Source organism: Centruroides vittatus, unplaced genomic scaffold (genome assembly GCF_030686945.1).
Source record: "Centruroides vittatus isolate TY-2023 unplaced genomic scaffold, ASM3068694v2 contig_1832, whole genome shotgun sequence".
NCBI classification, from domain to species: domain Eukaryota; kingdom Metazoa; phylum Arthropoda; class Arachnida; order Scorpiones; family Buthidae; genus Centruroides; species Centruroides vittatus.
Genome location: NW_027121128.1, coordinates 1,263,251 through 1,279,868, shown reverse-complemented (window position 1 = coordinate 1,279,868; position 16,618 = coordinate 1,263,251). Strand labels below are relative to the sequence as shown.

The following is a 16,618-nucleotide window of genomic DNA, read 5'->3' as shown; positions in this document are numbered from 1 at the left end:
TTGGAAAATTTCAATAGATAAAAAATAAATTTCAAAAACTTTGCATCATAAAAGAGTGTGATAAAATTATTTGAATGATTTTAGCCTATTTATTATCCTTAGTTTTTATTAGTTTTAATGGAACTGATTATTTATGAAAATTTATATATTTATTAACATAATTTTTGAAAGTGCCTTGCATTATTTTGTGACTGAATGTTATTCATTCTCTGTAGTATATTATTCGCATTTAAATCCAATCTTAGATTGCAATAATTTATTATAATTATTTTTCTATATAATTATAGGCTGATCAAATATCATTTGATCAGCAACTTGATTCCAAGACACTATTGTGAAAATATTTATCTTGTCTTTATTGTAACCCAACACAAATGTTTACTTATGAACTACATTACTTTCAACTGTCATCAAGAGTATTAATTTCCCTCATTTGAAATGGTTTTAAAAATTAAAACAATGAATTTTGTGTATATTCAAATGAGTAGTCTTCTTAAGTATATTCTTTAGTAAATTCAAGCAGTCTTTAAAATATTTTCTGTGAACATATGACTGATAATGACTTCACTGTGGAAGTTAGAAGATAAAAATTTCAGCTAATCATAAAAAAACAGCAAGTATTATCTGCTTATTGATTTTGAAAAACTATCAATACTTGAAAGCTACTAATATACTGTATGTATGTATATACATGTATTAGTATTGCATTTTTTTTCAAAAAAAAAAAAAAAACAAAAACATGTAAAGTCTGTTCCAAAAGTTTAGGTAAAATAATTTTTCATGAAGAACTTTTAAAATACTGAACTTTTGATTGATTTAATAAGACAAGTGAAGTCACAATGCATCATACTAAATGTCATTAAAATGATAAATTTAAAAATTTAATAGTCATTAAATTGCTTAGAATAATAGAAATTTTGTTAGATATTGTTGTCCCAAAAGTTTAGGTAATAATAATATTTTATTTGTTCCTGAGCAAATTATTACACAAATTCATAATGAATGATGACAATTGTGACTGTTAAGGATAAAATCTTGTAAAATCTCATTTTTATAATCATTATTTTTTAATAAACAAAGAAATAATGGAAAAATAAAAAGATACCAATTGAAAATCAATTTTCTTTAGAAGAAATGACAGCAATTTAGAGACTGAAAGCAAGTATACATTCAATTACTAAAATTTCAAGCAAATAGGTCATTCAGCTTGAGAAATATATAAAGTTTTGGCAAGAAAAGAAAATTTTAATCCAGCAACACATTCAGATCAACCAAAAGTGACATCTACAGATGAAAGATGTATAATTAGAGTGGTATCCATACAAAATTTATCAGTAGACAAGTTTTAAAAGAGTCTAACTTGAATATTTCTAAAAATACTGTGCACAGAATAACAAGTAAAAATTCCTAATATTAAACAAGGATGTGAAAAAAACCACAATTGGAATGGACCAAAAACTACATGCAGTGGAAAGATGGGTAGTTAATATACTCTTCAGTGATGAAAAAAGTGAAACTTAGATGGTACTGATGGCTGAAATTACTACTGGCATGATCTGCAAAAAGAAGACAGTGTGTTTTACAGCAGACAAGAAGGTGGTGCCTCTCTAAAGGTGTGGAGATTTGGATTTAATGGAATTTCCACTCTAACATTTATTTCTGGATGACAAACTTCAAAACATTATCCAGACACCTTAGAACAACATCTACTTCCTACAGCAGAAATGACAGGTGATCCAAATTGGACATTTTAACAGGACAATGCTCCCATTCATTATTCAAATTTGACTAAAAACTATCTTCAGAAACAAAATGTGAATGTTATGAAATGGCCTGCAAGAAGTCCAGACCTTAACCTAATAGAAATCTTATGGGGGATCTCAAGTCTATGTAGGTGGTCACTAGTTTTCTAATGTTACAAAACTTAAATGTGCAATTGAGGATTTATGGTATATCTTGAATCCAAATTGTTACAAACTCTTGTGAATTCAATGCTGAATCACATGTTTGATGTTATTAAAAATAATGGAAGCACGATTAGACATTAAATAATTCTTGTCAATGTAATTTTTGAAATTTACCTAAACTTTTGGAACAATAACGTTTAGCAAAATTTCTATTATTGTAAAAATCTTAACTATTAAATTGATAACTTTATCTTTTTAATGACTTTTAATGTGATATATTGTGAACTCATTTCACTTATTAAACCAATTAAATGTTCAGTATTTTAAAAGTTCTTCATTAAAAATCATTTTACCTAAACTTTTGGGACAGACCTTATGTATATTCCTTCCTTTTTCTTTGAAAAGATGCTATTGAAGATTAATATTAAATATGTTTATGAATTCCAAAATTAAAATGAGATGTATCTTTAAAAAAGTTTGAATCAACATTAAAAAATCATAAAATAATCTTCAACCATTAATACTAGTTTTTAAAATAAGAAGCAGAACACTTACTGATAACTTTTCCATAATTAGATGAAATCACATATATAATTTTTTTCACACTCCATTTAGAATATTTTTCCATGTTAGTTAATGATGTGTTTTTCATTAGTACAAAATTAAATATAAATCATAGTAAATAATTAGTGATGTAACGAATATTTGGTTACTACCCGGTATTCGGCCTATTTTTTGCTATTCGGCCGAATACCGAATATTTAATCACTATTCGGCCGAATACCGAATACCTAAAAACAGGAATAAGAAATAACAAAAACACAGTAAATTAATTATTTTGGTAACTTTTATTAATGCTGAACATGCATTTTAAGTTCGAGAAAGTGCAATTTTTTGCTTATTTATCTAAAAGATCAAAGGAAAAGTAATACAGTCAAACCTGTTTTTATGCGCTCTTTTTATGTGCGATTTTTATTTGTGCGATTTTTTTAATGCGAAATTTTAATTTGTGCGGTATAGTTGGCGACTAGTCTCGTGCGATTCGTCATGTCTTACGTTGACTTATTATAGCTAAATAAACTTATTATAGCATAAATGCACTTATTACAGTAATATTATTGCATGAATATGCGAAAAATGAAATAATTTACTTTTTAAGTCAACAAAACACCACCTGGACAAAAATATGTAAAACAGACGATAGACCAGACGATGCAGTCAAGTGCTGACATCTGTTGTCAATAAATTCTATTTCGTACGGTTTTGAGTTATTTTCTATGTGAGACTTTTTTTATGCGGTCCCTGTTGACCGCATAAAAAAAATATTTTTAAATTGTGTCGCGAAAACTATTATTTACAGCCATTCGTGAAGTTTCGTGAGATTTTCTTTTATGCGTTTTTTTTAATGCGGTCCCTATCCCCCGCATAAAAACAGGTTTGACTGTATAACTAAGTTATTTTTTTAAGAGATCAAAAACAGGTAACAAATCAAATGAAAAGTTTGAAAACTACCTACTTATTATGTAGTTTAATCATCTATATACTCGTGTATAAAAGAACAAGTCCCGATAGGGTAATTAACGCAAAGCCAAAACTACTGGTGCTAGAAACTTAAAAATTTGAGGGCGTGTTCCCTTTGTAAAGTTTAGTCGTACTAAGGAAAGATTTTACGAAATTCAACCCTAAAGGAGTTAAAAAGGATAAAAAATTTGTATGAAAATTTTTACTGCGTGGGCACATTAGATCGAAACTGAGGTCTTAAAATGTGAAAAAAAAAATAATTAATGATCTGTAATTTTATGAAATCATCCTTTATTATAAACTTGAAAATTAACTTTTTTGTTTTATTGTACAAAATTATTTATCATTACTGAAGTCAATAAGGGGTAGGTTATGGTGCAGAAAAATCAACTTTTCCGCATTTTTGGGAAGAAGTCTGTTCCTCTTTTCTTCGTATACGTTTCCTGCTTCACTAAAAAGCCTCTCTGAATACACACTGCTTGCAGGGGCTGATAAGTACTTAGCAGCCTGTTTGACTAAACATTGGGAAAATTTAGATTTATGTGTAGCCCACCAGGCAAATGGATCGTCATTTCTCTTTAAAGTTTTCATGCTCAAGTACTTATCAAGGTCATCTGCTATGGTTTTCTTTGAAGTCGAAGCCATTCCGACTCCGTTGTCATCATCGGTGAAGTTCTCAGCAACTACTTCATCATAGCACTCCCAGAAAGATGTGCAAATGCTTTGTCCATGCTCGTCGGTTCTTTTACGTTTAGACTGCACGGGAGAAGAACGCATGCTTTCATCGCTACTGGTATCATAGTCTGAAACTAAATCTTCAAGCAGAATGTACTGCTGAGCTCTTTCTTTTTGCAGTTGGTTCGTGAAAAAATTTGTCTTAAACCTTGGATCTAACAAAGTGAATATCAGGTAGTTTTTATTATCGTCAATCTGTGAAAAACGTTGTTTTATCCCTTGTTGCATGGCGATTGCCATAAACTTTAATTTAGGTGCTAGGTCAGAAGAGATAGCCTTGTCGCAGTAGCGGTTGAGAGTAACAACATGAGGAATAATTTCAGATAAGCAGGAGTAGTTTGAGCTAGTAATTTTTGTTATCTCTTCAAACGGCTTTAATAATTTCAGTAATTGGTCTACAATCTCCCACTGTTCTGCAGTCAGATTAGGTATGTTTGCTGTATCAGTTAGATAGAGGGAAATAGCTCGTTTTTGTTCAAGAACCCTTTCTAACATATAAAAGGTAGAATTCCACCGTGTTGTTATATCTTGCACTAAATTATGCTTGGCTATTCCCAGCTCTTCCTGAATTTTTTTCAGTTTTTGTTGTGCAGTACTCGAATGATTAAAGTGGGTCACTATTTTTCGTCCCACAGCAATAGTTTCTTCGACCTCAGGTTGAATTTTGAGAGAGTCTTTGATTACTAACTGTAGTGTATGTATGAAGCAACACGCAGAATTCATTTTAGCCTCACTGACAGCCTTAACAATATTGCGCCCATTGTCATGAACAATGACGTGAATTTTTGATAAAGGGCATTCCCACCGGCTCAGTATTTCTTGCAGAGCATTTGCTATATTTTGTGCAGTATGTTGCCCTTCAAAGTGTTTTACGTTAAGTGCAGCATGTCTCAAGTTAAAATCGCTGCCAAGCCAGTGTGCAGTGAAACTGAGGAAACTGACAGAGTTTTGCAAGCACGTCCACATGTCAGTAGTGACTGATATATAATCTGTGTCTTCAAGCTTATTTTTTATCTTTTCTACTACTTTTTCATAAAGTTCGGGAATTATTTTCTCTGAAAAGTATGGTCTACTCAATATGGCATATCTCGGCAGGGTCTCATTTAACAATCTTTTAAAACCAGATCTGTCAACTATGTTCACTGGTTCGTTATCAATCGCTATCATTTTGGCAATCAGATAATGGTATTTCACAGCCTGAGGGTCATTTATATCCCACTTTTTTGTTTTTTCTTGGCAGTCGTAAAGAGTTAATTGCTTCGTGGACTTACTTGAACAGGGAACGACATCATCCGCTGCATTTTCTTTCGATGAGATAGATTTACGTATCGTCTGATACTCCTCCTTGTGCTTGTTCTTTAAATGATTTATCAAACCCGACGTTGAAGCTTTTTTCCCCGTACCTCCACGAGAAATTTTTGTATCACATACTTTGCACTGCACATTACGCAAATCTTCGTCATTTTCTTCAAAGTAAATCCAAACTGAAGACCTTTTTTTACTCATCACACTGTTTCAAAGTCACAAACCTTTTAATTCTTTAAACACAAAGTTGGTCTAAATTGGTTTAATCCGTTCAAGACAAAGTCGGCCGAACAAAAAGTTGCTTTACTAGTTTCGTTTTACAAATTGACAAAAACAATAGCAATAAAATATAAAACTTCACAAATAGAAACCTCCCAATAATATATTTGAACTGTTCCACAACTGAGGAGAAACTAGACCATATGTCCACACTAAAGTATTTCCTTAGGGTACTATTCAGTCTACAAATACGTAGTAAAAACAAAATTTTAGAGTTAAAAAGATCGATTGCAAATAAAATAACTTATAAGTTATAACTTACATCTAAATACCAACAACTGCCGAATCATATCGGGCTATTTACGGCTATTACATAAATTATAAACCAATTTAGCAGTAGAGGTAGACGTTAGGCTCCATCTCCTATTAACTTTAATAATTATAATTTAATTAATTAATTTAAATAATTTAGACCTACTGGAAGAAAAAATCGTAGTGACAGCGGGCCAATAGAGAGCAGGGTGCGTGATCCTTGTCATAACGCGGTTTGCGCGCCAATTTTTGTACGTGTGTTAATCAAGCCGAATAGTTTGCCCGAATATTCGGCCATTCAGACACGCTCCTGGCTGAATATTCGGTATTCGGCCTCGCTCCTGGCCGAATACTATTCGTTACATCACTATAAATAATATATCAAATTGTTTATCTTATGTCTTTAAACTGTTGCTTTAATTATCTAAAAACTATTTTATGTATTTATCATTATTTTTTGAATTTCTTAAGATATTTTAATTTCATTCATAAAACGGTATACTTAAAATAATATAAACATACCTGGTTTTCTATCTAAACAATTTGATTTTAGGAACTTTTTAGAATCATGTTCTTTTTCATCTATTTGATGACTGCTTGAAGCAGATAAAACAATTGAACCTTGAGAAGCAAGACGACTAGAACCTAAAGCTACTAAATCTAGATCAAATGATCGAGGAGTAGAACTGCCAAATGCATATGACATGGCATTTCGTTGAGCATTCCGTCTTGCTTCTATCCTTGCTTCACGTTCTAAGTTTCTTTTTAAAATTGCTTCTTTTCTCTCCTAATAAAATAATTTTCATGTGTTTCATTTTATGTAAAAATGAAATTAAATTTTGACACATTACAAAATAAATTTTCTAATATAAAATATTAAAAACTATTTTTAACCTGCTCAGCTTCCCAAATCATTCTTTTTCTTTCTTCAACAGCTTGCCTTCTTTCTATTTCTTTTATTCGTAATTCCTTTATCTTTTTGCGACGTTCATCCTCCAGTTGTTCTCTATGTTTCTGAGCTTGAATTGTTGCATTTTGTAGTTCGTACAGTCGACGCTGTCGTTCTTCTTCCTGTTGTTCTCTAAATTGGCGAATTCTATCTTCTTTTTCTTTCTGAGAAAGTGTAATGCTTTCTTTTCCATCTACAAACAAAAAGTTCTCATATTTATGACATATGTCTAAAAATACAAACTTAAACACTAATTTATCAATTAATTAATGTTTTTTAAATTTTATGTTACAGTAAAATCAATCATATGTTCAGAAAATAAAGATACAAAGTAAGTAGAAATCCAAGGAAAATTATTTTTTCATAATTTTCTGAAATGCTGTATCTGCTAGGGTCAGAGTCACACAACAGAAGTCACTTAACTTTAATTGCATCATTGTTATGCTTCCAATGTGTGGTTAAATTGGCAATGTCAATTTGTAATCCCACCAAGTGCTAGGTTCATTCAGTGATTCAATTCTTTTGCACAAAAGGAGAAACTGCCATTGAAATTCATCAGCAACTTGTTTTCATTTATGCTGAAGACATTATGAACATGCAAAACATGACAAAATGGTGTCCTACTGCATGGTAATGTCTATCCACACACTGCTCAAATCACACAAGAGTTGTTGCATACATTCAAGTGGGAAGCTTTGGAACATCCATTGTACAGCCCAGATCTCGCAACAAGCAAATTATCACTTGTTCCTGAAGTTAAAGAAACATCTCAATTTTTTTGAAGACAATGAGGTTCAGGATACAATGATGACATGGTTATGAGAAAGGGAAGATTTATATGACGATAGCATTAAGAAATTTGTTTCCAGGCTCATCAAATGCATTGAGGTCCATGGTGACTATACTGAAAAATAAACAAACACATGTTCTAAAGATATTATAAGTCAATCTAAAAATAAAATGCTTTAGAAATATTTTCTGTACTTTGTATCTTTACTTTATGAATGTTTCATATTATCATTTTTATTTCATATGAAATAAAATTAGTTTCAGTATTTTTTTAAATTTTTTATAACAACTCTAAGAATGAAATTTAAAGATTAATAATTGATAGAAATTTCTAGAACTTAATGGATTTTGTATTATATATCAGAAGTGGCCAATTAGACGTGCTTTGAGAACTTCATTTAAGGAGTCAACATAAGTAAGAATCAGAGACAATAACAATATCATTAAAGATATACATTAGGCGAATTTATTGCATGAACAAACTAGATTAACTATCAGGCTAGAGCAGTGGTTTCCAAAGTGGGCACTATCACCTCCTTGAGTGGTGAGTAAACTTACGGGATCAAAAAAAGCAAGGGGCACTGGAGTCAGGGTCCTGACTGAACAGTGACTATAGGCAAGGATTAAGGGTCATTGACAATCTTTCCTTTTCCTCTGTTAAAATGAGTGGAAGGAGTCAATTCCAAACTATTTTATTTTGTTTGGGGATTATTTTTAGTTTGTTATTCTATTTATTTTGTTAAGCCTACTGCACCTCACTCAAGCAAAATTCTGAAACTAAAACTCACCTTACTACAATGACTGCTGGCTGCAACCAATTACATCAACAAACCCAGAAACAATATCTCAGGAAGACTTCCACAGGAAGTTAAAAGAATGATCTCCCACCCCAAATTATCACAAAAAGGCACAACAAAAAATTATAAAAGATTAAATGTAAGGTCAATGACACAACAACTTAAAGAAAGATTACTAGAATTAAACGAATGTTAGCAACTTAAGTGTGTAAATATGGTCGAGTGGGTGTAATCATGTAATGTCACCATAACCACACTATAAGGAGGAGATGAAGTTCAAGATCAAATGAGGTAATGCTAAAGATCGAGTGAAGTTAAAGCAAGGCTTTCAAGTTCCATTGACAATGTAGAAATTTCTTGGTGACTTTTAGGCAAATTTAACCTGTACGATTTCTTTGTGAATTTTTGACAGGTTTCAATTCCATATTTTTGCTTGTCTGTTTTGTGGAGATAAAAATTAAATTGTAACTATCTTAGAATTAAGTCCCCCAAACATTGGGAAAGTTCTTGTATATATTTGTTTTTTTAATCTGATAAAGTATCTTTTTATTATATTTCAAATTTTTGCCAACTTTATTTCCTTCTTGTACACACTCAGGTCTAGAATAATAAACATATTTTTTCATTATCACATATAGTAATAATTTCAGATTCTTTCTGACTTTTTAACAATTTTGTTCTTATTTATTGTCCGTGTAAAGTCCAAGCCAGGCACTCTCAAACCCTCATTTATGTAATGCACCATTGGGAAACTATCTGGGCTCTCAAAAAGAATTTATGAGGTGTTACATAAGTAACACATCATAGATTACATAAGAAGAATGTTGTGTTTAATGGTTTCCAGTTATGGAGAACAATGTATGGTAAGGACACAAAGTATGAGGTTCATAGAAAAGTTTAAGAATATTTCCAAACCTTTCTCATAAGGGAAAATAGGTTGGGGCATTGGGGTTCTGTTGGAAGTGCTGAGTATAAGTTTATGTTATAAGTTTGAATATTATAGTATAAAATAAAGGGATGAGCAGTTAAAGAAGCAGGCACTTTCATGTTCTTCTCTATGTTAGCAATTGTATTATGTATTTTTTGTATTTTTACATATGTATTATAGTTACATATTTAGTTACTTATTTATTCTATTTATTCATGTATTTATATATATATATATATGTGTGTGTGTATATTGGTACAAGTACCATTACAGATTGTATTTATTTTTATTTATATACGAGCCTGTGCATATAAGAAAATTCAAAATTTATAACGTCCCAGAACAAAGATCCGTTTAAAAGTTTAAAATAAGAATCATTCAATTATTATATTCCTGATAAAGGCCTTTCAAAACAGCTGAAAACATTTGATAATTTTGAATTAAAGGCTGCATTATAAACGTTTTCGTGTGTCGACTGGGCTAAAGCTTATCTAATTAATTACACAGATATTAGCCAAGTTCTATCTCAATATTTAATCTAGTTCTATGCATATTTATTGTATGAACGTATTGTTGTATTTTGATCTAACAATTTTAATATTCTTACAATTTTTTGTAAGGATGTAGCAATATTACCTAAGCCTTTTTATTTAAAATCATTGAAAAATCAGATATCTTATATAAGCTGCTCAGCTGGCATACAAGACTTTTAAGAAACTCATGAGCCACACTGTAGTTACCATCATATATATTATTTTATACATTGTAGTAAAAATTATTATTAAAAATTTTGATGTTCAAAAAAATTAATTATTTAAATTCTAAGCAAAAAAAATCTTTTACAGTTTGTTAAAACATAAAATATATTGTTTGTTAAAACTTATGTTTGTATATAGACCAAATTTTTGTCAAATTTCATATTTTTAATAAGTTGATTAATATTGTTATCAATAAATTCAGAAATTATTTTTGAACTTAATATCACTATTGCAGCATTTAATAATTGCTTAATTACCTGATAGGTTGTTGCCTTTTAGATTATATTTAACTTTAAATGTAGGTCAAGCTACATTTAAGGTTAAATATAATCAAAAGTGTTAATATGTAGTTAACTACAAGTAAATTCATACCAAATAATGTAGACTTTTTTCTTCCTGCATGGATGTCATGATTTTTTAATTACTTTTTAACTTGTAAATATTTCAATTTATATGATGACCAATGCATATTAATTTGAAATTAATAATTAGAATAATACATTAATATGTTATATGATATTTTTAGTGTTACTTAGCATGACATCCATTTAAATTGATTCAATGTGTTTTAAAATTTGTTTCTCTCTTTATTATAAAGTCAATTCTAAAAATTACAAAGATTTAATGAAATTTTTTTTTATTAAAATGAATTTTAATTTCACAATATTTGTAATTTAATTACTTACTCATAACAATATTAAATTTAAAACGTCAAAATTCTTTTATTTGTCTCTATTTATTTATTTAAACAATAGGTATTTATCTAGTCATGTAGTGATTATATTGTGAACAAATGACCTTGACTAGCAGTAACAATTTAAGAATGAAAAGTGTTGGCTTGAAATATGTGGAAAATACATTTAACAAAGTTCTAAAAACTATATTTTAATAAATCTAACAGATTAAGTTTTCTTATTTAGGATGATTGTGCATTTGCTGTTTATTATTCTTCATAATGGAGTCACAATATGTTACACTATATTCTAATTCTACTAAAAAACAACTTCAATATCTATGTTTAAATGTACATATAAAACTTAATAAAAATAGATAATATATTAAAGATATTTATAAATATAAAACTGAAAAAAAATAAAAGATTTTAAAATAAGTAGAGAATTTAAAATTTGTTTTACCTTTCAAGCATGTTAAATTAAACTGCTCTTGCACATCTGGCTTAGCAGCATTTTGTAAATGCTACTAAACCAGATGTGCAAGAGCAGATAATGTTTTGTAACATATTTGAGTACTCGATAATTAAAGCTATTAAATTTAGATTATTTTTCTTCCTAATTTAACTTGAATTGATACTGTATAAATAAATAAATTATTTATAACAAACAGGAAAAGTATTTTATATAAATAAAATTCTACAACTTCACTTTCAGAAACAAAAATTTCTAGACAAATTCAGTCTTCTGTAACATGCAATAATAACAATATTTAAATGAATCAAAGCAGCAAGATTATAGATATATAATGAAAATATTTTTATGTATATTAAAATAAGCAAATTGATTTCTGCCATATATTTGTATTTATCTCTGTAATAATGAAATTAATTTATTGAGTATTCCAAAATTGAAATCTTCCAATATTTAATTAAACTGACATTTTTTAAAGTAACAATGAAATTAATTTACAAATGTATATTTAGCCAATAAAGTATACATTATTATTATTAATAGCAGATTATAATTTTATTTTAAAAATATTTATAGTTTTATCACTTCCCCCAACTATTTAATATTAGATAAAGAATTAATTTGAAGTTAAAGTGAATAAATTACATTCAGGAAAACTGATGATTGTATGTATAAATTTACTTATTGAATGTTTTTAATCATAATTAAATTTAAATCTTTTTTAATTAAAAAAAAGGATTATAATAATATTTTAGGTGCAGGATTTGGATTGTTAAATTCAAATAATTTTATAATAAAACACATACTTTCAAAGAAATCAAATAATTGTTAATTTGACTTAGAATTAAATGAGATTTTCAAAAGGAGAAATGATTCAAATAATTATTTAAAATCTCTAAAAAAGGAACTTGTTTTCTTCTGTTTTTGTTTTATAATTGTTATTTAAAATTTATACAATATAAAAGTAGGAATATAACTAATTAAGTATTTAGACCACATTCTAAGATTTGAATTGATAAGATAAAACAATTCAAAAAGGGAAATTTGCCACTTGGGAAAACAAACTGCCCCTTATTTAGGTGTTAGTTATGTGAAAAAACCCAAAACATTCCATTTGGTCAGTGTTGGTCAAACCTGAATCCTATACCTATTTCATTGATTCTATCCACTGAATATGGAAGGTCTTACCATATTCTAACAAATGATAACTTTTAAAAAACACTAATAAAAAAAAATGATAAAAGGAGAAAACAACAGAGAAAGAGAAAATTAATTGGACTAGAAATAGAAGACTAGATATGTCTGTCTTATAAGGACCATAGCAGCAAAGCTCAAATATGAATTAGCAAAAATTCATGTTCATTACATCCTGGGTGGAGATGAAATTCAAGATGTTATAATAATTTAAAAAAATTTTTTTTAAAAATATTCCAACATTAAAGATACATTTAAACAAGAAATTAGATTGTTAAAGCTAAACCCCAATTTTTTAGTTGATTTTAATAAATTCATTTATTATTTTCTTTTCAAAATCTTATAGTGTAGAACAATAAACTTCTTATATGGTATGGTTATTTTAATTTCACAGATTTTTAATCATCATCAAAGTTCTTTAATATACACTATTTAAATATTTTTCATTAATGTATTTTGTTTTATTTTTTACAAGTGTAGAATCATATAGTGACACTACATCATTTACTTACAAGATTTTCAAGTAAACCATAAATTATTGAGCATAACATTTTCTATCAAGGGGAAAATTCCAGTTTTAATAATAATAATAATACTTTTTAGAATAAATAGTATATCCAATGATTAACAAAATAATTCTGCTTACATATTTACATATTCCAATCTTATTGTTATTGCTGATTAGTAAAATCACACTATAATTATTAAATGCAAACACTACCTTTTGAATTTGAAAGCATAAACAAAACAGTTAAAGCCAATGCATTATGAATACAATGTGTTAATAATAAATTTTTAGTGAACAATATTTTAATCAATAAATGCTACTGCGGCTGAATACTAAATAACAAATATTTTTGCCTTTCCTGACTACTTAGCAAAATATCAGCTGATTTACAGTATTCAAAACTTCAAGAAACAAAAGACTTAGAGCAGTTTTCCAAACATTTTTTGTACTATTATCCCCTTTTACTGCATATACTTCATTATATCTCCCATAAAAATCAGTCAAAAATGACACATTGAAAATTAAACTTTAATCAAACTTTTAAATTTAAACATTTATTTTATAAATAAAATAACTGTTCAAAACAATCTTAAAGTACTTGATTAATTAATGTAAAAATAATTAATGATGGGCTTAATGTGAAGAGACTAATTTTTCCACGTCCAGCTCATTATTATTAAGCAGCATCCTTAAAATTGCCCTCTGACTATTTTGTAGTCTAAGTAAGATGAACTCATACTATTTTAAATAATGTGTTCCAAACACTGTGTGAAGAAGCAATTGAGAACGTTTTCATAGCAAAATGTTTGAATAAAACTGTAATAAAAGTTTAGATATCAAATGCTTCAGAATAATAGTTTTGTCAAAATCAAAGAATATGTTTCATCCTGCCAGTTTTACAGCTTTATTTAAATAAAAAAGCTTAACTTTGCCATTTTACCCTATAGTCTCCTGTAAATTTTTTTATATATTATTAAGATCAAACTATCACAGAGCTTAAAGCCAGTGGCAGTTTTATTTATGAGCAACTACAAATTTTTCTCATAATTTCATGTTTAAATTGATCAATTTCTCCAATAATTGTTTAGTTTATTCAATTCATATGATTGCAATTTATGTATTTTCTCATTACATTTATGAAGAAAGGTGCTTTTGGCAATATGCACATAAAGTCTAATGTCTCAAAAACTGACTTTATAGCTTATCTGTTTGAAGCTCAAATTTTTTGTTTTAAAATGAATTTTTACCTTTCAATGCCATCCAACATTCCCTAAGTCCTCTCCCATTCCCAAGGGGGCTATAGCACACTATAAGAATCACAGACTTAGGGTAAGCTGGAAAGCAGAATATTCTATTCAATAATAAAGCTTATATATGTTTTATTTTTAAAAATTTATTATTTTATGATGAAAAGTAAAAAAAGTTAAATCTTCCTGTTGTGGTCCATCATTTTTTGGCAGCCTCACTAAGTAGTGTATTTACTAAACATACAGTATGTTCAGTGAAGATAGAAGTATTGATACCTATGACAAACAAAAAAATTGCTTACTTTCTATGAATGCAAAAGTATTACTGTTCCTTCATTACTATTTATCACTCTTGAATTATAATTATTAATTAATACTAGGACATCGCACAACTCTGTTCTATTGCAATCAAATTAAGGTAGAGGCAGAATGAAGGAAGTAATCCATACACTTGTTAGGCACAGAAGAGGCAATCCTTATACCTGATAGACACAGACAGGTGAACTTAAATTTATTAGTTTGCCCACATAACAATTTAACAATTTTGGAATTTTGACATCCCATCATCTTGACGTACCATCTCAGTCTCTCCACGACCCTGCTTGTACCTGCCAGCAATAGGAGATACGATCCTTGCACTGGCCAGGTATGGGGAGATGATCATTGCATTTGCTGATATGGAAAGGAGATCCTAGAACAAAGCAATCACCATCAATTGCTTTGTTCTTGTGTTTTGTTCATTTTTTATGCCTACTTTCTGTTAGGTGCACGCAATTGCATCAGAGCACAAATATTGTCACTTTGACTCCACTGTATATCAAAGTCATAAGTCCCTATTTTTTAAATTTAAATGACCCTCATTACATTTTTAGATTTCTCATTGTAATTAATGGAAAATGGCAAAGTTTCATCAAAATTAACCCATTAAATGTTGGGAATAAACTCAACTCTATAAGCCCATAGAAAACATGCTAGCAACCTTGGGACAATGCCTGACAAAGTCGTGCAATATCACTTTGTTGCCCATGCTCGTGTTATGACCTTGTATCTTGAAAACGAAGTCATGGGCCCCCATTTTTATAACATTTTTAGATTCCCCATCACAATAAATGGAAAATGTTTTATCAAAATTAATTGATCAAATTTTAAGATTAAATGCAACATTGTAAGTCATACAGAAGAGGCTTAGCTAATGCTCCACCTCAATTATTTGCTTAAGATCATTTATTAAAGTGATATTTGTTTCAGAAAATAATAGTAATGAACTTTTATTATTAATCATTGTATTTAATAAAGCTGTTCAAAATAAGAAGATATATTTCATCTTAAAAAAGCCCTATTATAATCTAATGTGTTAGACCTATGTTATTGTCCTGCTAATTAATAAAGCAAATTGTTTGTTTTATAATTTAACAATAAACTATATGTAAATAATTAACAGATAAACATTTCATTGAAAAACATTTTATCTAATAAAATACAGAAGTACAAAATTATAAAATATGCCAAAAATAAAAGTAAACAATGTAAACAATACTTTTAAAAAGACATTTAAAGTACAAGCCCTATCATTAATATAAAGTTATTCAATGTGTTATCCATATTTATTTTTGCAATTCACTTAATAACCACATCAAATGTAAACACCAGCAATGTAATAAAACAAGAACTAATATGTTTTTACAATGGTAAAGTTTAATTGCCGTAAACTTTAGGACTGGTAATATTTGAAATTATTTTAAAGCTATTTAATGTTAATATATTGTAAACAGAAAATACAGAATCAATTTATAATTACTTAAAAATCTTGTTCAGAAAGCACTTTCTCACTAGTAAATAAATGAACAAGCATATAATTATATAAATATTTATAGTAATCTAATGCATCTGCTGATTCATTCATCATCAAGACAAAGTTATTCTGTAATTTTTAAAAATGTTAAGTATTATTAGAATTTATTAAGTAAAAATATTTTAAAATTAATATGGTTCTTAACAGAAAAAACCTGAATCTGTATATTTTTATTTTTATATAAATGAATGTTTATGTCATTAAATGAAGTTTTTTACTTAATTGGTTAATATTTTTACATATTTCATTTAAATGATACTTCTAATACTTGTATATAGTTATCTTCTGATTTTTTTAAACATTTAATTTAAATTATATAACAATTAAAACAATTACATGTATAATTATAATATACCAAAAAATTATAAACTAACTCAAAAAAGAATCTGGATTTTTCTTCTATAAATAATTTTATAAAAACTTAACCACTGTAATTCATATTTTAAAATATG

At 28.3% G+C, this 16,618-nt stretch overlaps 2 protein-coding genes across 17 annotated transcripts in view; both read right to left on the bottom strand.

Annotated features, from left to right (window-relative positions):
• The window catches only part of LOC136969954 (ensconsin-like), a 71,897-nt gene that overhangs the window by 33,880 nt on the left and 21,399 nt on the right, over positions 1-16,618 (bottom strand). For all 16 annotated transcript variants that reach the window (XM_067264282.1, XM_067264286.1, XM_067264291.1 and 13 more), the window contains 2 exons: positions 6,894-7,141; positions 6,522-6,786 (listed from right to left, as the gene is read on the bottom strand). In XM_067264282.1, coding sequence (XP_067120383.1) covers positions 6,522-6,786; positions 6,894-7,141 — 513 coding nt within the window. The remainder of the gene's footprint in view (positions 1-6,521; positions 6,787-6,893; positions 7,142-16,618) is intronic.
• LOC136969957 (zinc finger BED domain-containing protein 4-like) lies at positions 3,496-5,693 on the bottom strand. Its single transcript, XM_067264306.1, has one exon. It carries the CDS (start codon positions 5,667-5,669, stop codon positions 3,765-3,767), a length of 1,905 nt encoding a protein of 634 aa, XP_067120407.1. The 5' UTR covers positions 5,670-5,693; the 3' UTR covers positions 3,496-3,764.